Source organism: Eschrichtius robustus, chromosome 20 (assembly GCF_028021215.1).
Source record: "Eschrichtius robustus isolate mEscRob2 chromosome 20, mEscRob2.pri, whole genome shotgun sequence".
Lineage (NCBI taxonomy): Eukaryota > Metazoa > Chordata > Mammalia > Artiodactyla > Eschrichtiidae > Eschrichtius > Eschrichtius robustus.
This window is the reverse complement of record NC_090843.1, coordinates 25,484,599-25,509,680: the sequence shown is the minus strand read 5'-3', so window position 1 is coordinate 25,509,680 and position 25,082 is coordinate 25,484,599. Positions and strand designations below refer to the sequence as shown.

Genomic DNA, 25,082 nt, shown 5'->3' with positions numbered 1-25,082 from the left:
TCCAGGACCACGTTGGGCTGGCATTTCCCCAATGAGTTCCCTGATTTTAATCCTCCGCTGGGCTGGCCTACGGAAATGAACGTCCTCTAACCCGGGCCCAGCATGAGACGAAGACAAACCCAGCTGTGAAGTCAGTGCATCAGTCAAGGCAGCTCAGTGGCTTCCTAAACTGATTTTTACAAAGTCACAACCAGAAAGCTAGAAAAGTAATTTCCAAATGCTGAATGCTGACTGTTCTCATTTTTCAGTTCAGTATTCCTGACTCCAGCGGAGCACCTCTCATTACTCTGACTGGTCAACCTCTCATTCCTCTGCTTCTGACCCCTTTCAGGGCTTGATCTGGTCACTTCACACGTGAGGGACTGCAGGGGGCTGTGCTGCATTCATCCTGCAGAGACCCCTGACTTCACCCCAACATCAGCACCTGCCCATTTCTCAAGCGGGAGACTTTTCGATGAAAGTCTTCTTTGGATGAATCTGTGCCCACCCACTCAGGCTGGCCACACTCCCTGGTTACCATTCCTATCATCCACTGACAACATTACAAAATGTGATTTGCCACCATCTATGATTATTAGCCTGGAGAGTTGTGATCCTGAATAGTTTTCTTCCTCCCTGGTCATGTATTTAACATCAAGTCCACATTAATGGCTACCACACAACAGGTGCTTGGGACAGGTGAGCTGTGGCCTTAAGTTGGGCTCCCTGGAAACTGGTGATTTGGGAGCCGGAGGCTTTGTGTCCACTCCCATGCTTCTGTTTTTCTTTTTTTTTTTTTAATTATTTATTTATTTATTTATTTATTTATTTATGGCTGTGTTGGGTCTTCGTTTCTGTGCGAGGGCTTTCTCCAGTTGCGGCAAGCGGGGGCCACTCTTCGTCGCGGTGCGCGGGCCTCTCACTATCGCGGCCTCTCTTGTTGCGGAGCACAGGCTCCAGACGCGCAGGCTCAGTAGTTGTGGCTCACGGGCCTAGTTGCTCCGCAGCATGTGGGATCCTCCCAGACCGGGGCTCGAACCCGTGTCCCCTGCATTGGCAGGCGGACTCCCAACCACTGCGCCACCAGGGAAGCCCTGTTTTTCTTAAAAGTAAGCCCTCAGATAGTGATGCTGCAACAGGCCCTGTATCAGCCAGGGCTCTATCAGAGAGACAGAACCAGTAGGAGAGATATCTGTATCTATCTATAGCTATAGAGACTTATTGCAAGGAACTGGCTTATACAATTGAGGGGGGCAGCTAGACATGTCCAAAATTTATTAGGCAGGCCAGCAGGCTGAAACTCTCAGGCAGGGGCTGACACTGCAGTCCACAGTGGAATTTCTTCCTCCTCAGGGAAATCTCACTGTTGAGTTTAAGGCCTTTCAACTGATTAGATGAGGCCCACCCAAATTATCGTGGATAATCTCCTTTACTTAAAGTCGACAGACTGTAGATGTTAACTGCCATCACAGCAAAACCTAGATTGAGTTGGTGTTTGATTGAATAAGGGTGTTATAGCCTAGTCAAGTTGACACAGAGAACTAACTATCACCGTCCCTGTGGCAGGAAAGGCAAACCCATACCCAGAGTATGTGTGGATTCCAGTCAAGTCTTGCTTCATCCAGAGTGGAAGGGATCCAATGTGGCCAACTTGTTACCAAGTGGCTAGTTGATTTCTTTGAGGAATGGTGGTGCCATATCAGGGCCATGGCATTGGCCTCTTAGTGGCAGGTTGGTTGGCAGTAGCTAGGTGAATCTTGGTGAGTGGGAGTCCATGCTAGTTGGACCAGTTATAACTTTCATTCCCTGCTCTCATGGATCTCCATTCATGTACCCATTGAATGAGCACGGGGGTGACCAATGACGGAGACTGGCTAATGTCAACTGGCCCAGTTATTTGGTCTACTTGGCATGTGTAGTGTAGACATGGTAGATGTCTCAGATGGCCTTTAACGTGTATTGCGAAAATCTTCACACCTCATGCCCATTCCCATAGGTCATTCTGCATATCTCTTTACCATGCTTCCTTGTCCCTGATCTTCCAAACTTTATTTCTCAAGCCCCTGGACAGCTAGTCAGACCATTTGCCCGTGTGCGTGTTTCTGGTATGCTCTTACCTCAGGCTGCTTCTCTTTCCACGTGCAGTGGATGTCTGGGTGCGCCGCCAAAGCTCTGCCCGCGGGAGGATCCTCCCTCACTGCTGTTCCTTGCGACGACCCAGAGAGGGTTGCAGTGCAGCACGAGTCTGTTCCCAGCGTGCGTCCAGCAAGCCAACCCATCTGTGAACCAAGCTCTCCTTCTTTTCCCCTCTTCCTTCAGATGATCATAAATTGCCCCCCCACCACCACTCCCACGTATCCACCAAACATGGATAACCAGTGGAGAGGTACCTGTGTGGTGGGAGACATGGGGGTCTGGGCCACGTGCTTGTGTAGCTTACTTGTACGTCCTACTTGTGCCCTCTGTCTTTGCTCAAGTTCAACTGATGAGTCTGACAGAATCGAGCTCATGATAGGAAGTTCTGGCTGCATGAACACTGATGGCCGTGGTCAGGTGTTCTGCTTATACCAGGGTTCAGTGGCATTCCAGAAGCTGTTCTGCAAAAAGCTTATAACGATCTTATGCAAATAGAATAGACCTGCTCCAGACCCCATGTGTCTACATAATTCTCCTATTTGGGCTTGCTATAAACTCCACATAATTTCTTCACGGATGCCTCTAATGCCACAGTTGTATGGCCCTTATCTGCGAAGTGGTAGGCCGGCTTGCACCATGGCCTGGACCTGCTGAAGAACTCTTTTCAACTCTGGACCCTGCTCAAAGTTGGCATCCCTTTGTGCCATCATTTACATGAGTTGAAGCAGCATTGCCAAGTATGGAAAGATGTCTCCAAAACCCATAGAGGCCCACAAGGCATTGTACTTTTTTCTTTGAGTTGGGAGGTGCAGGATGAAATCATTTGTCCTTTCTTATGGATGCCCTAGATCACTGGACCCCTAAACATTTCACTGATGTGGCAGGCCCTAGAATCTTCTTAGGGATTATTTTCTACCCTCTAGAATAAACATGTCTTAGCAAAGCCTCCAAAATACTTGCCACTTCTTGCCCCTCCAGTCTGATTAATATAATGTCATCAGTGTAGTGTATCAATGTGATACTATTCAGGATGTCAGACAGTCAGGTCTCTTTGGACTATATTACATCAGAGGGCAGGAGAGAGAACACAGGTGGAGGGTAGCGGGAATAAGGCCATAGTATATACTTTTATCCATCTAAAGTGAATGTAAATTTTTTCTGCTTCTCCTTGACAGGGATGGAAAAGAAAGTATTCACTAGATCAGTGGCTGTAAAACATGTACCTGAGGCTGGGTTGATTACCTTTAGCAAAGATACTACATCTGGCACAGCAGTTTCAATGGGGCTACCATTTGTTTAGTTTGCAGTGGTCCTTTTTTTCTTTTTTTTTTTCCTTTTCCGCTGTGCCACGCAGCATGTGGGATCTGCCCCAACCAGGGATCGAACCGAGCCCCCTGCACTGGGAGCGTGGAGTCTTAACCACTGGACCGCCAGGGAAGTCCCCAGTGGTCCATTTTAATCCCCTAGGCGCTGTCTGTTTTTTGCAAAGGCCAGACTGGTGAATTTAGCAAGGATAGAATGGAGACTGTCATTCCTGCCATGTTCTATTAATCACCTCTGTAGCTCTCTGTAGATCAGCTACACCACGCCCCCAAAATCTGACACAGCCACTCATTATACTTTTTTTTTTTTTTTTAATTTATTTATTTATTTATTTTTGGATGTGTTGGGTCTTCGTTTCTGTGCAAGGGCTTTCTCCAGTTGCGGCGAGCGGGGGCCACTCTTCATCGCGGTGCACGGGCCTCTCACTGTCGCGGCCTCTCCCGTTGCGGAGCACAGGCTCCAGACGCGCAGGCTCAGTAGCTGTGGCTCACGGGCCTAGCCGCTCCGCGGCATGTGGGATCTTCCCGGACCGGGGCACGAACCCGTGTCCCCTGCGTTGGCAGGCGGATTTCTAACCACTGCGCCACCAGGGAAGCCCCACTCATTATACTTGAATCCACCTTGCCTCTGATGTTTAAGTGCTACCATCTGCTTCCATTATGTATGGATGCCACCATCCCTATTGCTATTAGGGAGTCTAGCTCTGTACCATGGGCTGTGGTATGCAGAGGACAGACACATGGAGCTTCTCAGTGATGATGGTGTCCCTTACCAGAGATTTCTAATCCTTTTGGTAAAAGGGGTGTCCTTCAGGCCCTCCTGTGGAATATAGTCAGCTGTTGAATTTTCTAGCTCTTCATAGTACATCCACTCCAGCACTCTCACTTCTCTGAGCCTTCCACAGCCATTTTAACTTTTCTACTTCTCTAAGTGTAGGCCATTTTTTTTCTCCCAATTTCCAACAGCCATCTTAGCAGTGTATTAGCACCATCTCCTGGGATCTTTGCTAGGGTCCATTATCAGAATGCTCCCATATCAATAAACTGTCACCTATCCAACCTTATACCACCCTATATCCCTTGATCTAGTCCCATAATACTGTCCTGGCTTCTGTTAGTACATGCTGGCTAGGTCCTGCAACTTCAGAACATGGAGGCTGAATCAGTCAGAGTCCAAGGAGGAGACAGAGACCACACTGTAATTTGGACAGGGAAAGTTCAATATGTAGAATAGTGAAGTATAATAGGGAATTGGAGTAATAAAGGATTGGCTAGTAAAAAACAAAGAGAACTCAGAAGAGTATAGGAGTAGCAGATCTAAGGAACAGCCACTACCCCTACCTAATGCCGGGATGGAGCACCCGAGGAAGAGGCCATCCGTCCCTGGGCTGAGATCCGGATCTTGCTGAGAGGATATGGTCATGGCTCGAAGGACGGCAGAAAAGTCACTGTGGCGATGAGCAGGTGGACTTGCCGCAAGTTTGCCCTGCAAACTCACCAAACTCTGCCCTCCAGGATGCCTGGGGAAGCCATGCATGGGGAGGTGTGTCACTGGAGACAGTCCACTATGAAACCTACTGAGGGGAGGGCTGGGAAATGCTGCTGGCCGCTAGGTGCTGCTGACTGTCATGCACCAGAACTGGACAGTTGGGAAGCTGTCCACGCTGCAGAAGCCAGGAGCTGGAGAAGCTGCAGGAGCCTGCCAGGAGTGACACACTAGAATTAGGAAGGAAAACCCCTTTCTCCTGCAAAGGTCCTCCATGGCCCTCTAGTGATGAAGCTTAGCATTTTGCCAACTGGCAAAGGAGAAATATTTAAAGGGCTCAGAGGCATTCTTACAGATCAGGCAGTGAAGGGTATATTTGGGGCGAAGAGGCAAACATTGACAGTGGCACAGTCCTTTTCTTCCTTTGGCAAGGCCAGCACTTCCCTGGCTAGGTGATGTTGTGGCTTGGCCCTAGTTATTGGTTTGGTAGCCAGGAGGAGAGATGGAGTAGACTCAGCAAGGTGTGCAAGGCAGAGGTCTCTGCATCCTCTTCCAAGAAGGAGTGAACCACTTCTGCAGTACCAGAGGGTTCAGGGAGACCTGGGACTCCTTGGACTCAGATGTCCCCATTACAGATCTCAGGGTTCCACCCCTTCCCAACCAGGCCCCTGAACTTGTCACAGTAGACTTGCAGTGGACGAGAATTCAACTTTATCTGGAGCTGTGCTACGCTTATATTGAAGTCCTGGACCTGACCTTCAGCTTTCCTGCTTTCTGACTGCAGGAGATGAGAGTTTCTCCTTATATGCTGACAAGACAGTTAGTTTTCTAGTGCTGCGTAACGGGTGACCACAAACAGCTGTTCTAAACAACATCCACTTCGTATCACGCAATTGTGTAGGTTAGGAGTCTGGGCAGGCTGGACTGGTTTCCGCTCAGGGTGTCAGGTCCGCTGTGCCATATGATGACATAATCATAGGAGTAGAGTCCCATCGAATTAACAGGTTCCATGGATTAGGGCATAGAATCTTGGAGGGCCATTTTTAGAATCCTGCCTTCTACAGTCTACCCTGTGGCCCCCAAAGATTCGCATCCCTCCTAAACGCAAATTACACTCATCCCCTTCCAATGTTCCCAAGGGTCTCATCCTATTATAGCATCAATTCAAAATCCAAAATCTCATCTAAATATCATCAGCTCAAAAGTATAAAGTTTCATCATGTAAATCAGGTGCAGATGAATCTGCTGAGTATCAGCCACTAAGTACAGCTCCTGGGCACAGTTCCTCTCCATCTAGGGACCTGTGAAACTAAAGAAATAAGTTAGGGCTTCCCTGGTGGCACAGTGGTTAAGAATCCGCCTGCCAATGCAGGGGACATGGGTTCTAGCCCTGGTCCGGGAAGATCCCACATGCCGCGGAGCACTTAAGCCCGTGCGCCACAGCTACTGAGCCTGCGCTCTAGAGCCCGCAAGCCACAACTACTGAAGCCCGCGCGCCCAGAGCCCGTGCTCCGCAACAAGAGAAGCCACCACAATGAGAAGCCACCGCAATGAGAAGCCCGCGCACTGCAACGAAGAGTAGCTCCCGCTCGCTGCAACTAGAGAAAGCCCACACGCAGCAACGAAGACCCAACACAGCCAAAAATAATAAATAAAATAAATAAATATATTAAAAAAAAAAAAAAAAAGAAAGAAGTTATATGCTCCCAACACACAGTGGTGGGACAGGCTTAGGACAATGGTTGTATTCTGGTTCAGAAAGCAGGAAATGTCACCAGTCCAAAGCAGCTGTTAAATCTAGTCAAGCAAACTCTATTAGGTTTCAAGGCCCGGGAACAACTCTTCACGGCTCTTGACTCTGCCCTCTGGGCTCTTGGATCCCCCCTCTTCGTTTTTCATGGAAGACAGGACATGTTTGTAGCTGAGACCTTTTTTTTTTTTTTAATAAATTTATTTCTTTATTTATTTATTTTTGGGTCCTCGTTTCTGTGCGAGGGCTTTCTCTAGTTGCGGCGAGCGGGGGCCACTCTTCATCGCGGTGCGTGGGCCTCTCATTATCTCGGCCTCTCTTGTTGCGGAGCACAGGCTCCAGACGCGCAGGCTCAGTAGTTGTGGCTCACGGGCCCAGTTGCTCTGCGGCATGTGGGATCTTCCCGGACCAGGGCTCGAACCTGCGTCCCCCGCGTTGGCAGGCGGATTCTCAACCACTGCGCCACCAGGGAAGCCCGCTGAGACCTTTTTATCAAACTGCTTCCTGCCAGTGAAATTTGGGGGACCCAAAAGCCTTCTTTCATCTTCTACTCTGTGTCTTTCTTTTCCTGTGGGTATAAATTTCTCAAGAACCTTGTGGGCTTTGCATTGATGGCACAGGGAATCACTCCATTAGACAAAAGTCTCTCCCACATGTCTTTCTGAAATAATCCCTCTTCTATATTTGGCTTCTGCTGAGAAGGCTAAGGGGCAATAACCCCTAAGCTTCCTAGAGGACCCCTGGTTTGATTGAGATCTATGTCAAATACCTTGATATAGATTGAATCGTGTCCTCTCAAAATTCATACCTTGAAATCCTAACCCCCAGTACCTCAGAATGTGATCTTATTTGGAAATAGGGTTGTTGCAGAGGCAATTAAGATGAAGTCAACCTGGAATAGGGTGGACCCTTAATCCAGTATGACTGGTGTCCTTATAACAAGGGGAAACACACACACACACACACACACACACACACACACACACACGGAGATGCCATGAGAAGATGGAGGTAGAGATCAGGGTGATGCTTCTACGAGCCACGGAACTCCAGAGATTGCCAGTAACACTCCAGAAGCTAGGAGAGAGGCATGGAACAGATGATCAGTCTTCAGAAGGAACCAGCCCTGTTGACACCTTGATCTTGGTTTTGTAGCCTCGGGAACTGCGAGACAATACATTTTTGTTGTTTAAGCCACCAAGTTTGTGGTACTTCATTGTGGCAGCCCTAGCAAACTAATCTTGATCTCTTGTGACTGGCTTCTGGATCTTTCTGAAGCCTCGGCAAAAGGTTGTATAGCCACATACCAGGGCTTTTCTCTATGCCAGTTTTTGGCAGCCATTTCTGAATTTTAGTATCCTTTGCAACCTGGATAGGCTGAGAATTTCTCAAATCATCAAGTCCCCGTTCCTTTTAACAGTTCTTCCCTTGATTTATTTCTCTCCTCTTGTATTTTACTATCAGCAGCAAAAAGAAACCAGAAAATATAGAAACCAGAAACCTAGAAAATCTCTGCTAAATATCCACATTCCTTGCTTATAAGTTCTGTTTTCCACATAACTGCTAGACACAATTCTGCTAAGCTTTCTGCCACTACGTAACAAGAGTTACCTTCCCTTCAGTTCCAATAACATATTTCTCACTTCCGTCTGAGCCCTTACCGTCAGTGTCTTAAGTTCATCTTTCTATTAACGATCTGTTCATGGAGATTGAGGCTTTCTCTAAGGCAATTTAGGATCTCTAAATTTTCCTCATATTCTTTTGACCTGCACTGTCTTTAATGTACGTATTTCTACTAAAAGTCAGTTCAAGGCAATCTACCTTTTTAGGTATTTGTTATGGCACCCTGCTTCCAGGTACCCACACGTGTCTTAGTTTTCTATTGCTACATAACAAATATCACAAATGAGGGGGACTTTCAACAACACAAGGCCCTCCGGCTTTCACACTTGCCTTCAGTTGGTGGTTAAACACCCTTGGCCATTCATTATCTTTCCCTAATGCGTCAATGGTGCTCACCGACAGCCTTCAGATTCCACTGTCTATAGAATTAGTACCTCCCCCGCCTCTCAAAAGCCTGTGATATCGCCGCCCCCCCCCCCACTCCCTGCCACCCCAGAAGTGCATTCCCTTTTACAGGGTCACCACTGATGACAGTCTGAACAGTTGTCCCACCTATCACTAGTGATGGTGTCTCCATCACCAGCTGCCTACCAAGGGTACAAAATCCCGTTTTTGACTCTGCTTCCCCTAGCCAGTCCTGGTACCAACTGTATTAGGTCAGGCTCCCAAGAATGAAAACTTGGAAAGTCTTCAAAGAAGAAGGATTGGACAGAGGTCAAGTTGGGCAGAGTGGAACCGTGATGAATTCACAATAAAGTCCTCGGCTGATCTCACAGGAGCTCAGGAGAGGGCAGCGCTTCAAAATTTCCCCCCTTGAGGCAACAGGTCCGGGTCATGATACCTCTGTGCCAACTAGTCACTGGATGTGGGCTGCCCTTGGGGAGGGGAGGAGGTGTGACTTTGGGGGAGGTGGCTGTCTTCAGCTGAGAGCAATTCCTGGAGACAGACTCAGCTGAGAGCTGTCAGCACAAACGCTCTGGAGCAGCTGGGAGAATGAGTGCCTCGACCCTGAAGAGGGGAGAATCTGGGAAGCACACCACAGCATCCACTGCAATCATTGTTTTCTCTATCTGCTAATAGATAACATTTGTACTTCGTATTAATTTTCTATTGCTGCACAAATTACCCCCAAACTTAGTGGCTTAAAACAACAAACACGTATTATTCCATAGTTTGTTGGTCATGAATCTGAGCTCAGCTTAGACAGGTGTCTCTGGCTCAGGGTCACCAAGCTACTGGCTTGGGCTAAGTCACTTCTAGACTCTACTGTGCTGGAGAGCCCACTTCCAAGCTCACTCATGGGGTTGCTGGAATGCTTCCGTTCCTGCACAAGTCCTCCATAGGCTGCCTTAAGTATTTTCATGACATGGCAGCTGGTGAATGGAGAGGTAGAGACCACGACCAAGAGTCTTTTTGTAACTAATCTTGGAAGTGACACTGCATCACTTCTGTCATATTCCATTCCTGAGAAGCAAGTTGCGAAACCAGCCCAACTAAAGGTGAGAGGATTGCACAGGGTGTGACTACCAGGCGGTGGGGACCACCCTAGAGCTGCCTGTCACAACTACTACCTGGCAAACACCAAGCTGAGCATTTTACCTGCACGGCTTTATTCAATCCTCACAGTGACCTTAAGGGAGTTGCTATTAATATCCTCCCTTGCAGATGTGGAAACAGGCGCAGAGTGGTTAGATAACTTACTCGCAGCCACAGAAGTGACGGTTAGGGGAGAAAAGATCGAGCCCAAGTTTGTCTGTGAACAAGCCTGTGTGCTTCTAACTCTTATACTGTCTCCCCTGATAACATCTTGGGAAGGTCAACGTCGTTGCAAAGACTGAAGCTAAGTAAGGGGCTACCATGCTTTAGGTGCAGGGACTGGGGGTGAGATGTACCAGTCAGAGGGCTCTAAACCCAGGCAGTACCTAACCCAGGAAGTTCAGGAATAAGGCTGGGAACACAGAAGAGCAGGCCAGAAGTCTGGGTGGAGGGGAATTCTGAAATGGTGGTGTTCTTGATGAAATCAGCTGTGGACATGAGGAAACCCTCCTTCCTCTGCAAGTTCATAGCTGCTGAATAGGGATTGGAAATAGAAGTAGCAGGGTTACACATGAGCTAAAACTGTTACTTCGTTATGCCCCCCCCCCCCCCAAAGTTCTTGCATAACGGACTGTGCAAAGTTATAAGCTCTTAGTAACTGTTAGACCTAAATCTGAGGGCGTTTCCAAGTTATCTTATTGCTGTGTAACAAACCACCCCAAATCTTAGTGGTTTCTAACAAAAATAATTTATTTCTGGTGATTCTTTGGGTTGGTTGGGCAGTTATTCTGCTGGTATTACCTGGGCTCTTAAGCATGCGTTTAGTTGGAGTGTCAGCTGAACTGAAGGGTCTGCGATGGCCTCAACCACGTGCCTGGAACCTTGACAGGGACAGCTGGGACCTCTCTCTCCACGCAGTTTCTCATCAGTCAGTGGTCTCACCTGAGCTTCCTCAGTCATGTTCCAAGAGAATTAAAGGCAGAAGCTGCACAAGGCTCCAGGACTTGCAACATCATTTCCCCACATTTTATTGGTCAAAGAATTCCCAAGACCGGCCCAGATTCAAGGGAGCTGAGAATGGCCACACTTCTTACTGGGAGTTTAATGGAAGGAGGGGCAAGGACAGACTACAAAAGGGTGTGGACACAAGGAGGCGTGACTCATCGAGGATCATTGTACCGGCAGTGGGTTAGAGGCCCCATGAGACAGGACTGACTGCAGTGTGCCCAAGATTTGACCTGTCTCCACTGCAGGGCACCGGAATGAGAGATGGCTAATCTGTGCAGGAAGCTTCAGAGTTTGGACCCAGTCAGAAATAGAAACACGTTAAGACTTAAAATGTTAGAAGATCCAGTTAAAACAACCCGATTCTGTATGAAAGTGAATTCAGGCTGCTGCTGGAATAAAATGATACACATATACACTGCTTTAGAAGAAGATTCTTCAAACTGCAGGTAGGGCTTAGTGGGTCTGAAAATTAATTTAGTAGTTCACGATCAGCATTTAAAAAATAGAATAGAAAATATCAAAGTGCAGCACAAAGATATTTTTCTTGGATCTTTAATTCACGTGTATCAATAAACTCACAGATACGTATATTGGACAGCCAAGTAATGAGAAAATACATTTCTTACTGTGGGTCACAGCCAAAGTTTGAAAGCCACTGATTTAGTATACACTGGGGTAGGGGGAATATCTACTTTATATTCATGAAAAAAGTGTGTTAACATCAGCGTCTAGTCAGAGTTACAAGATGATAGAGAATAAGAATGGTAATTCTATGATTTGGGCAGTTTTGTTCCGTTCTAAGAGGTTTTAAACAAAAGGAACCTTGAACAAGATTTCCTTTCTATGTGCTTAACTCCCTCACTGGAATCCTTAGACAGAAAGGAACAGGGTGGATCCTGCGCTTGAAAGGCTCGGTAGAAAATAGTTGATCCTCCAGTGGCTACAGTAATAGCTCTGAGGGCAAGCCTCACTGTTGGAGAATTATTTACTTGTTTGTTGTCAGGTTTCCTCCACTGGAACACGGGCTCCACGAGAGCAGGGACTGTGTCTTGCTCACGGCTGAACCCCCGGTGGCCAGGTCAGGGCCCAATACATGTTAGGCACTCCATAAACATTTGCGGAGTAAACAAATGAGTGCAGGAATTAATGGGCATAGGGGAAGGAAAAGGAGCCTCATCCAAGTACCACATTTTATAATCGTCGCTTTGCACTGAGTGTACTCTGTAAGCGCTTTCCATCTGTCTTCTTTTTCTTCAGACTGATTCAGAACCCAACTGTGATCCTTTTTTTCAAACACTGTTTTCTAGGATATGTTCAGATTATCGTTCAGCTAGACAGAGTAGCGTTACTGAAACCAATCAGCACTGAGCCAGGCAGCAGAGAATAAAAGAGAACTAATCACTCTAACTTTGGCCAGCAGCGTTGAAAACATGTTACCCTTCATAAAGAGGTCAGCAGGATTTGTGGGCTGGGCAGCCTGTTAGGAGGACTGTCACCTGAGGATAAGGAAGAAATGAAGTGAAGAAATACACACAATGGATATGACTACTTTCTTTTTTTTTTTTTTTTTTTTACTGTGAACATTAGCATTAAGTTGGTTACCGTACACATCCAAAGGCCCAGCATCTCAGAAATATCATGAAGTGGCACACCTTGTACCAGAGTCTCATAAGAATAAAATAAACAATGCTACATCAAGTGGTTAAAAATACACAAAAAAGTAGTTTTAACAGTCTATAAATTTTTTATACTTAAAATCATGATTGAGTTGAAATTAAAAAGTGCATTTCAATTGCTAAAAAAATAATATTGGTATAGTTAACACAAGGGGGGAAAATCAGTATATTGAGGGATCTGACAGGATGCTGGAATACAGGGGACTCAGGGAAGCTGGGCAAGTTTGGAGACTCAGGAGGGAAGCTTGGTTCCCCCTTACTACGGTTCCCTGGGGCCAAGCAGCTCTCCTCTCCCCAGTATCTTTCCCATCTTACGAGATCCTGTCCTATTACCTGTCACCTCCCCAACCGAAAGGCTCCTCTAAACTTCTTTGCAGCACGAGAGGTACCTGTCCTACATGAGTCCAACTTCACCTTCAGTTGTGTCCTCACAGAGGTAGGAGAGGGACACTGCCCTCTTCTGGACTTGACACAAGTACCCCAGCTACATGGCCTTAATCCTTGTGACCTAGCAGGCAGAACAGGGACCAAGCAGCTTCTGTTTTGTCAAACTCCTTTGGACAAATGTTCAACATTCAACAACAAGCTTTGTAAACCTAACGCTGAACAATTCCTGGCAAGCAAACTGGATTTTTTCTTTAAGAAATGAGGAAAAGTGCAAGTGATTTCAGTACTGTTGGGGAAAACAAAAATAAAGATAAACAAGTTACACCTGGCCCCCTGTTACCTAAACCAATCACAGCTTCAGTTTTGTTTTTCGCCAAGTGCTGGGGTTGCAAGTGGATGCCTCTATCTGTCTGTATCGCTCAGGGTCAGACTTGGCTGGGGAAAAAGGGCCAAGGAGGTATCTGTTCGCAAGGCCATTCCAGGTGCAGATGCCTCCTGGCTCTACGGGCTAAATAGTTTGGGTCTGGTGTTTCCTCTTAGTTGATTACTGACCTGCTTCTTGTGAGGAAGGTGCTGCTATGAGCACAAACAAAACTTGCGGTCAGAGAGCTGGTGAGGGTCAGGAGCCCTAAGACAAGAAACTGACACAGAGGGAACACAAACTGAATTCTAACCGGGAGGAGTGACTGCTGCAGGGGACTCCCTACGGGTCAGGACACAGGGCTGACCCCGCTGACTTGGTCCCTGCTGTAACAGACATCTGCTTGGAGCAGAGAAGGTAAGAAGCACTTCCTCATTCATACTCCAGAGTTACCCCTGCCGCTCTTGTCCTTCTCAGAGATGTAATGGCCCTGCGCTGGTGGTGGGATCTGGGAGAAAAAAGTAAGGAGGGTGGCCTTCCTGCTCTGCATTTAGCACACAACGGATCCCCAGTGGGAAGGTTCTGGCTTTCAATCTCTGGCACCAATATGTAAAAAGGCTAATTCAGATGCCTGACCCACAAGGACCTCTGACCCACATATCAACCTTTGTTTCCATCATGAAGGCTGAGCACTTAGTGATAAGGGAAAATGTCTTAAAAACGAAGATCTATAAATAAATATTGAGCCTAGAGAGAATATTCTATAAGAGACTTAAAAGTGGGATCTTTCTTTAGAAGGTGAGAATAAAGAAGCTAAAGTATTGTGTTGCTCCCTTGTGGACAAAGCCAGTACTGCTGGTGGAGCAGAATCACACTGCCCATGTCAAGAGGAAGATGCATATTCAGACTTATGGGAGATTGAGAAGAATTCATCTGATTTTCAGAGGCTGCATATATATGGTTGGGGATACAACTTCAGCAGTAAACACCAAAACTATGCCACACAGTGTCTTTCTTTTTTACTTTTGGAACAAGTCTAATGAGTTGAATAATGAAGCATAGAAAAGATATTTCTAGGATAGGCTAGAGATTCTAAAAGAACAAAATATTTCCCACCAACCTTTGAATGCAATTAAACGCAGCCTCAAGACCTATGCAGAATGTGAGTTGGTGTCTCCGGCCTTGTGAGCACACGGTCCCTTTTCACCTGTTAAAGGCAGGTAAGAAGGAAGCCGCGTTTGTTCAGAGGAGCTGGATATTTAGAAACAACTTGATTCTTTGGCACATCCGCTATAGAGACAGGCTCTTTGGTTGATCAAAACCAACAACGCAAGTTCCAGATTTCCTTCCAAAGTTAAGCAAAATCCAGCTCCTACCCCTTCTTGCCCCATCCCCCAAATCATTTTCAAGTAATTTGTAACATCCCTGATCTCACCAGGGAAGCTCAAATAGTGTGAAACTAGAAAGCGGAGGAGACACTTCTTAGGGGCAAAGGCCCTTTGATACTTGTGCCAAACGTCTCCTACATACAAAGACATGAAACAAGCCAACAGTCTGTCTCAGGGATGTGGCTCCTCAGGTGTGAGCAACGCCCCCCCCCCCCCCACTCCCCGCACGGCTCCCACTGCTGTACTGCCTGAGATTCCCAGGAGAAAAGCCACAGATTCAAAGTGGTCACTTTAGGTAGCCAGTTACTACCTAAAAGAGGCAAACTTCTAGGTTTGGGGACTGTCAAGGCATACTAAAGCAAAAAGATTTCAAACAACAAGAAACTCTTGTTACTTATTTCTGTAGAAATCTACTTTTTGCATTTTGTAAACGAGTATTCCCATTCCAAACAGCCAGTGACATCTTCAAATGTCTTGAATTTATTCATTATCAAACATAAGCATTCTCACAATATTACACTGCCCCACCAATAACATACTGTCGCCAGATAAAAGGAACAAGAATTTATTAACAGCTGCCTTCTTAGACTCCCACTTCATGTGGTTGTTAGTTAGCCTTGAAAACCTGAGTATTAGTATTATTAACTTTAAGAGGCATGATGTTTTAAGTCAGAAAGGAAAAATTTCGACTAAGGCCAAAGGGCTCAACTCAATAGCTTTCATTCACTTAAAAAAAAAAGCAATCTAATTTCCTCATTTTAATGAGTTCTATTTGTTTTCAGTTTGGGAGGAGAACTGAAAGGGAGCAAGAGACCTGTACACAGCACAAGCTGCAGTTCTGACTGTGAAAGATGAGCCAATTGCTACAATGTTTCATCAATAAGGTGCTCATGTCACATGGAGAACACACTGAAACCTCCTTTTTACTACATCCTTCGTATACTACGTATCAACAATATTTTAAAGATTAATTAGATGTGAACAGGTAGAAGAGAAAGTAACTGGAAGTTTTTGAGGGACAGAAGGATGAGAGAGGCAGATCAAACACCAGTAAAAGGACTTCTGATAAACCCAGAGAGCAATTTTAAATTAATTTGACTAAAATAACATTATGGGTACAACCTGGCACAATGTTTCTCGAAGAGGGAGAGCAGATCAGAATAGGGCATAGCAAGAGCTGCATTCGAGATCCCTTAACCAGAAAGGGGAGGCATTCGGGAAGACTAAGATGAGAAAAAGATGTGCAAAAGAGATCCTCAATGACCTTTAATTTGAAAGAAACATCTACTTTCTGGTGAAAGAAAGGAACATGAGGAGTTCAGATAAGGATAAAACCTTTCATCACTAGAGATGTAATACGTGACGAAATAAGATATAAATAAAAGTTTAAAATGTAATCTAAAAGCGACATGGGGGAACAAAACAGAAATACATAAAAAATTCACATCCAAGGTTTCAGAGCTAGTTTGTAGAGACAAATCAATTGGAATAAGAGTGAGTTCCAATACTCATGGAGGATGAATAATCAGAGGTAGGATTTAGATCAGGAAAAGAATGTTCCATGATGCTGGCTTTTTGAAGGCACTCAAGAACAGAGTGAGAGAGACTGAAGCTGCAGTGAGATAATACAGGATTAGTGAGAGCGGTACGCTCACTAATCTGTCATAAGGAAATAAAAGCCACTCCAGGAACATTATGACAATACATATATTATCAAGTTATACACAGAGTCTAACAAGGTAGAAATCCACTTTGTAAGTAGTTTCTTACAACAATATAGCTTCTACTTAGGGAATGAGAAAGAGAAGTTTGTTTTCCCGATATGCAATTCTGCAAAATAGTTTAATGAAAAATTTGATAAGTGGTACATTATCTAGTTCTTTAAACAAATTTACCGAGGCTAAAGCTTCAAAGCTGGGACAACCAAGGAGTTTGATTTTCCTTTGAATCTTGCAAAACCTATCCTCTAAGACAAAAAGATCTGATCACAAAGTCTATAAAAAGTCTAGAGAGTATAAAAGTACAGAACTATGAAAGTAGATATATTGATGGCAACTTTTATGGCTTCCATAGAAAGTGTAGAGAGGGTCTCTGGTTTGCTTTATCGAGGTAGTGTCCAGGGTTGGAAGGTCATTGTTATTTGTTATAAACACTACAGATGACAAAAGCAGGTTAGCTAGGGTGTTGCCAGTACATAATAATGCCAGTATCTCTAGCGGCTAATGACCTTTCATTCCTGAAAAAAAAATGATCTTTTGGGAAATTTCCTATCTTGGTTTAGGCAAAGGAAAATTAAAACCCAATATTTACGTGCTCAATTTTATAGCCTGAAGAATTCCAAGTGAGTTGATTTTTGTAATGGGAGATAGTTGATAAAATTCTTAAATGTAACTTATCCCTTTTCCATCAAATACTTCCCATACAGTCTGCAACAGCACCGAAATGTTCATCATGTGGATCAGCGATGTAATAAAAGTTGTCTCTTCTATGCAGTAGCTCAAACAGATGGGTTTGTCTAACTTTAGTTTTATTCTCTCTCTCTCTCTTCTTTTTTTAAACATTAAAACCCCACCTACCATTCTGTGTTTCACTAACGGAAATCTTCAAGATGTGGTAAATATATATACACATCTGCAATGGATTTCTATTTCTGCTTGATTTTCTTAAAATTTAAAACTTCCAGTGAAATAAAAATTAAGCTAAACAAGCATATCCACTCAAAAAAACATAAAAAGTGAAAAAAATTTCAAGAAGTAGAAAATTAAAAGTTTACAAGTATCTCTTCAGAGTATTTTGCCACCAGTTAGTATACAAGCGGCAATCAAATCATAGGGAGGGAGCATTCTAACCACAATGAAAAGGTACTTCCAACCAATGTAGTTTTAAAAAAGATGGTACAACTATGGTAATGTCCATGCTCAGTCATTAATTTAGAACAGTTAATGTAAAAATGGTAGACTGTAAAAGTATACGTAACTGATTTGCAAAGGTTACTTTGAACTACTGTAGTAAAGTTTTATGTGGAGACTTCCCTGCTTGCTAAAAATAAGAATCAAATCACAAATATACATGGAAACTTTTAAACTGTTCATCTTAGTTTCTTCACTCAAATGTAAAATCTGACTCAGTATGAGCCTGCCCCACTCAATTTGAGAAAGCAACAAGCAGCCTTTCATTAAGGCTAAGGAAGAGTTTATATTTGAATGATCAATCTATGAGAAAAGAATAAAAAAGTGCAAAAAAAGTTTAAAAAGCAATAGCAACTCAAGCTGGGAATTTTCAAGTAAGTCTTAACTCTAGCAACGATACAAGCCTTTGAAGACAGTAAAGTCAAGTCATGAGAAACAGCCTCAATTTGGTATCTATATAATGCTGAAATGTGGCCTTTGTTGTCTTTAAAATTTAAGTACAGATAAGGGCTGAGAACTCAAACTCCTCCATAGTTCTTTTTTTCATAAACAGATAACAAGTAGGTAATAAGTTTTGAAGAAGTCACAGGGTGCTGTACTATAGGTGGGAGGGAACACACCATACAATGCAACTTTTATTTTAGTAGAGGACCCCAGTCAAAATTTTAACCCTGAGTTTGAGTCTTAAGCTTGTTAAACCTGATGCGCATATATGTTTAAGGCTTAATTCTGCAGTTCTTCTATTCAGAAGCATTAATGTTATGAATATTCTTAATGCATTTCATTAGGCATATGTAACATGACACTGATGAGGAGTCATTATATTCCGAGCAGTTTTCCCGAAGACCACAAACCCCAAATCAGGGAAGGTATGCTTATCTAGGGAAAAAAAAATTGGAAGTTTCCAGATTGTTCCACAGTACATTTCACTAAGAACTGTATTGTGTGACAATGCTGATATTTTAAAGAGATAATCCTTTCTTTGCTTCTGTTAAGGGTGGTGGTGATTATTTGCTTAATATTGGTTTTCCTATGTAGATATTGTTTTTTCCTATGTAGATATTTTCTTATGGCTATATTCACTTGAATGAAAAATCAAATACGACTCCCTGAATTTTCCAGTGTGTAATTATAGTACACCTCATAAAATGGTGGAGTCAATGGTCTCAAGTCTAGAATTCAGAACTGCTGCCCAATATTGTAAATTTATTTAGAACAAACTAAGGTATAACCAATTAACTAAGCTGTAATTTACATCTTAAACATCATTTTAATATTACAAGCTTGGACATGAAATAATGGTATGTCCACACAAAGGTGTATATCCACAACCTTGTCATGGAATGCCAAGGAGACTGTGTAAATAAGGGGAGGCAGCCACCAAAGATATAACAGTCATAAATAAGGAATTAACTTTTCTTATTGGTTTGGGTACTTGAGTGTTCAAAGAATGTACACAAATATTTAAAACCACATTCCTTAGAAGTTAAAACCAAAAACAGGAAAAGTATGTCTTGAGATACTTTTCCGTCTCATTCCCAAATTTTCCTATGCTCATTATAGAAGACAAAGGCAGTAATCAGAAGGAAAAAATCTGGAAATATTAAACCAAAAAGCTAACAGAGAATGCGATATTTTAAAAATAGGGACTTAACCTCAATGGAAAGAGTTCCAGTTTTCCTACCACGGAGCTAATCAGCCAGAAAAGTGCTGTAAGTCTATCTGCACACTTAATATTAAAAATAAAAAATAAATAAAAGTCAGGGTTCTGATTCAGGCAAAGACTTAAAACCTTGAGGAAAGAAAAATGAAGACATTTCAAGATTAAAAAAATGAGAGAGAGAGAGAGAGAGAGAGAAAGAAAGAAAGTAGACCTCGCTTTGAAACTCAGTTCGCTGAGATGAAAAATTACAAAATTTTTAGCTACACTGAGTCCGGATAAATGTGATCAGTTAAATATAACCAATCTGTTAGCCCTTCTGTTCAGCCTTTCTTATAATGAGCTCCTGATTGACCATGCTCTTTAGAAGTTACCCAAACTCTTTCAAACCTGCCCCATTTGCGGCTCTCCTTATCCAAGAAGGCTGCTATCACATCATCGCTTGCAGAGGACAGGGCAGCAAAACGTCGTTTTCTCTCTCTCACCACAATTTAAACTGTGTTAGAATAGCTCGAAGTTGTGACTACATCCATGGATAGAAGAGACATTTTAAAAGTCATAACCAATTTGTGTTCTTATCCAAATTTCTCAGCCACTATCAGCAACATCATGTTTGTGATTTTAGTGTACTATTTTATCTTTTTGTAACAATTCTAGAAAAATAAAGCAACCCTTAAAGTGAGCAGTGTATTAGGAAACTTCCATTTGTCGTCCCACAGAGGCTGAACCTGAACACGTTTCTGGGGGAAGAGAGACGTGACTGAGAGGAAACAGCCTCCGTCACCTCCTCCTCTTGACGGTGAACAGCTTTACTCAGATTTTCAAAACAGGCCAGCTTCAGGTGACCTCCCTGGAAAAGGCTCAACCCTCTGCAAATCATTCCATTCAACGTACTAACTGAACCCAACGAAACATGGAGGACACAGCATGTCCACGAGCCTAACAGGCCCCCGAGTGTTAAGCAGAGATTAAAAAACTACCAAGTACTTATGCCAAATTCCGAAAGCAAAACCTCGTTTTTGCAATAACCTGGTCTGGAGACCCTTTCAGATACATCTAGTCTCTGAAGCACCTTTGAGTTGTACGGATGTAAGAATAACTTTGAACTATAGAAGTTATATGCATCTTTAAGAATCACATTTTGATGATTATAAAAATTTTTTCTATTTTACAACATAGGTCCAGCTACACTGAAAAAATTACACTGCTTATTGAAATACATTTCATTTTAGAAACAGACTACTAAAGAAGTCTATACAAAAACTCTAAAATAATTTCTGTAGTAAAATAAAGAGTGCATTAGGAGAGCTACACAAAGAAGAAAATTTCCGTCTTTCTCTATAATGCTTGATATACTGTGAAACATGGCTAGCTCAACTCTGAAGCCAGCACCAAAAGCTGAAAAGAATTTGTTACGATACACAGTGATACAATTAATGCTCTGGATTAATGTCACAGCCTTCCCGATTAGTACAAAGGAAACCAGGCCTGTCCCCTCTTTGAGGAGAAGTCCAGGATATAAAAGCAAGCATACCTCATCAGCTGATATGAAATTATAAAATTCCACAAGTCTGAGTATTTGAAATTTATAAAAGTCACCAGAAAATGCAAGCAAATTGGGCTTTAGTTCGGTGGTTCCCTGGTTCGACAGTTCCCTCCGTGAGCTCAAGGTCTTCTTGTCCACTCCCTCGGATGTGCTGATTCACCAAGACCATGACAAAGCTCTTGGTGGAGGCTGAGGAGAGTCTGACAGCTACAGAAATGCTCACCAACCCCCTCTCTGCAAACTCACACCGGGGCACGGAACTCGTGGAGAACACATTTAAGGAGATGGATGTTAGTGATGCTGGGCTGAACTGTTCTTCTCTGCCAGGTGCCGCAGGAACGTGTCCTCACCCTGGCCCCTGTTATTTAAAGGCTCGCTCTTAAAGAGAGCTGGAGGTGGGGGGAGGTGAGGGACTGGGGGGATAGGAAGGTGGTGCGGGTGGTGAGGGTGCGCGTGGATGTGAAGGTGCGAGAAGGGGTGGGGCATGGGCCGAGGGGTTAGCGTGCTGACGGGGTTCATACTGATGGGAGGGGCGGGGGTCGTGGGGGTGCTCCCCACAGAAGGAACCGGGGTGGCCGGGGAGGTTGTGAGTGGGATCTGGACAGCAGGCGGCACGTTCACGGGGCTGGTCACCCGAAAGCACTTCTCCTTGTGGGCCTTAAGCATGTTGGAGAAGCGGAACCGCTGGCCGCACACATCACACGGATAGGGCTTCTCGCCTGTATGAGTTCTGCGGTGCCTCTTCATGTTGGGGCGGCTGGTGAAGCTTTTGCCACAGATTTCACAGATAAAGGGTTTCTCTCCTGAGACGAACACAGACACAAAAACAGGATTAACACACTAGGCGGCAAGTATGTGCTCCGGCTATTCCTCATATTAAAAAAGGAGGTTACCACTCCTCTCCCTTATGGCATATTATATTCTAATAGTCATAAAAGAGTTCCCCAAAGTTGGGACTTAACAAAAAAAGAGCAGATACAACTAAAACTTACTTACAGCCTACCATCTGGGCTTGGTTAAAAGAAAAAAAAAAGGCTTCTACAGTAGTGATCTTCCACATCCTACAGGAAGGAGTGTTCAAACGGCTTTCCTGTGTTCCAGCGAACCAAGCCCACAGATGAATCTCTGCCTCTAAGCATAGGCGAGCTGATCTGTGAGCAATTTCTGACATTCCAACCCAGAGTAGGACTTTGCTGAAAGTGTCTTGTGGAGTAAATAAGTCTCTGCACGTCTACTCGAACACAATCCTTAGAATGCGGCTTAACACTTTTGCTATTTGGGGAAATTCTGGACTGACTCACCCTACCACACAGATTTTGCACCACAGTGTTTCTCTGCAGGCGGTTCTCCATTACGTGGGACTGTCTGCACACCTGAAGAGCGCTCAGTGGTCCTGGCGCCAGATGACTATACGCCCCCAAGAAATTCTGACCATCAAGAATGTCCCCACACCATTTCCAAATGCCCATGGGTGTGGGGAGGGTTGAGCGGCAGGCTACCATTCTTGGTGGAGAACCACTGGGACAATGAGCCAGAAAGGAAACAAAACCCCTTCGTTCTAAGGGCACTTAGGGAGGAAATTAGGTTTGGGTTCTAAGGGCTTAATTTTTAAACTTCCTAACTATCCTTTGGACTTACTGCTTAGTTCTATGCTATGTCTGCCTGCCTCTCTCCCCAGGCCATAGGGAGAAACAAAATGATGTTTGAACACACATGTCCATGATCACTTCATCCAGAATGCTGTGGCGTGGTGTGGAATACCTGTCTACATGCGCTTCAGTGACCATGTGCTTGTATCTATCATTTCCTTCACCAATGCTCAGTGTATGTAGCTTGTATCTCTACCGTAGCTCCTGCTACAAGAGTTTGCTCTCACTTCAATTATTACTCCCTTTGTTTCTAACAGGTGTCCTTATTCTACTCTGTATAAATAAGAGCTATTGTGTATGGAGTCTTACTGTGTGCTTGGCACTGTTCTAATCACTTGACACCTTATTAACCTTTGGTGATCCTCACAGCCTTATGAGGTAGGTACGCTATTATCCCTATTTTACTGATGAGGAAATTAAGAAACTTGCTGGAGGTTCTACAGCCAGTGGAGAGGCAGGATTTAATACTCTGCAGTCTGGCGCCAGACACGTAAAACAATGGCGCGTCACACCTCAACGTTTTGTGCATTCCTGAACACACAAAGGAATGTTATTTTCTTACTGTTTTCCTCCACTTTGGGACTCCTTCTAACACTACGAGCAAACTCCTCTTTATCCATATTGTAGTCCTTATTTCTTCTCTCTGCCTTTGAAAACTGACATCTCCTGTTGCCTCCTTCCATGGAAGCCAGACTTTTCCTCACTTCCCATGAGAGACTGAATCGAACCGTCAGGAGGGATCAGTTTTCTCCATAGTTACCAGTACTATTTGCTCACTATAATATTTCTTTTATCTTCCTACCTTTCATTATTCAATCACTGCCACTGCTAGGATCTTCACTGTGATTCATACTCATCTTTCTAGATAAATTCTCTACTGGCTTCTGTTCCTTCTTTTTAATCCATTTCCTCCAATTAAAAACTTCAAATTCGGGCTTCCCTGGTGGCGCAGTGGTTGAGAATCTGCCTCCCAATGCAGGGGACACGGGTTCGAGCCCTGGTCTGGGAAGATCCCGCAGGCCGCGGAGCAACTAGGCCCGTGAGCCACAATTACTGAGCCTGCGCGTCTGGAGCCTGTGCTCCGCAACAAGAGAGGCCGCGATAATGAGAGGCCCGCGCACCGCGATGAAGAGTGGCCCCCACTTGCCACAACTAGAGAAAGCCCTCGCACAGAAACGAAGACCCAACACAGCCATAGATAATAAATAATAATAAAAAAAAAAAGAAAAAAAACCCCTTCAAGTTCTATGTTAAATGGAATTGATTAAATCAGTTGTGGTATACCCATCTAATGGAGAGTGCCATTAAAAGCAATATTATAGAAGTATAGAAATGTAGTTATTAACATGAAAATCTATAATCTATTATCTATAGCCTATTAAGTAAAACAAGCAAGTTATGAACACGCATGCATGGTATTATCCATTTTTAATGAAAAATATGTGTAGGAAAATATGGTAAGAAATACAACAAATGTTACCAGTGATCATCTCTAGATAATGGGATTATGAGTGACATTTTACTTTATTTTTTATGCTTATATGTACTTCCTATTTTCTAAAATAAACGTGACTTACTTGTATAATAAAATGTTTTAAAAGCACACCTGTTTGATAACCTATCAATCCCCTCGACCCCTTCCTCCTTGACTCTCCAGAGTTAACAGTCTTCATTCCTAACAGCCATGCGGAACCAGAGCCAAAGGACCTAATCTTTAAATTATTAGTCTAATACAAGCAAACATTCTCCACTTAATTCACTAATCACTTTTTAGGTTCACTAGACACTTTATTCATTGACAGTTTACTTAATATATGGACATGTAACTTTCTGTTATGTGCTCAAACCTGGATCCAGTCCTTGATCTCTCTCATCATCTATCTCTCATTTGTAGTCTTCTAGGCTATAATGATTTGCCGCAGAAAGACTAAAAACTATTAGAACTGGCCTACCATAAATCCATGTATTCAAATTTAAATGGGTCCTTTTAACTACTTAATAATCTTTTATCCATTTCTTGATGTCCTACCAAATTTCCCACATTTGTTATTCCAGACATAAACCCACAATCCCACCCAACTCTCTCATTATTCATTAGGCCCCATCTCCTAACTATGCTAATGACTGATGATAAGGTTTCCCTGAAACCTCAAGGTAAGATTACAATGAGGCTGAAACAAGGAAAAATCAAAATGTAACATTTGAAATCAACCATCTGCACAATGTCCCACTTTAAGGAAGTGCTAGTAAATGGGTGGCTGGAGGAGGTACTAACAGCTAAGTCCATCAAGGTAACTAGAAAGCACATATGTCAATACATCTTATGATGTAACCTGATTGTTACATACAGATAAAGCTAACCTAATTATGAGAAACAGTATTGTAATGAGTCTGAAGAATGCACATAATAAATGAAGACAGAATCTGCAGGGAAGATAGAAAGAGCAAGAATTTGGCTAGTTAGCTGTCTTTTGAACTTTCAAAGGAAAAAGTGATCTGGCCAATGAACACAAGCATCCCAATCTGCTTATGAATATCCTTGAGCAGCATCAGAAATCTGTGTATCTATATATCTGGCCTATCATAACATTACAATCGTTCACCTGGCTTACTGCAATATCCACCTGACTGGTTTCACCATCTCTATTCTTGCTTCCCACCCTCCA

The 25,082-nt window shown here is 43.8% G+C and overlaps 1 protein-coding gene across 2 annotated transcripts in view; it reads right to left on the bottom strand.

Annotated features, from left to right (window-relative positions):
- Positions 1-11,396: 11,396 nt before the first annotated feature.
- The window catches only part of ZNF652 (zinc finger protein 652), a 71,230-nt gene continuing 57,544 nt past the window's right edge, over positions 11,397-25,082 (bottom strand). For both annotated transcript variants that reach the window (XM_068529955.1, XM_068529956.1), the window contains one exon: positions 11,397-21,570. In XM_068529955.1, the coding sequence (XP_068386056.1) occupies positions 21,059-21,570 (512 nt within the window). In that variant the 3' untranslated portion in view covers positions 11,397-21,058. The remainder of the gene's footprint in view (positions 21,571-25,082) is intronic.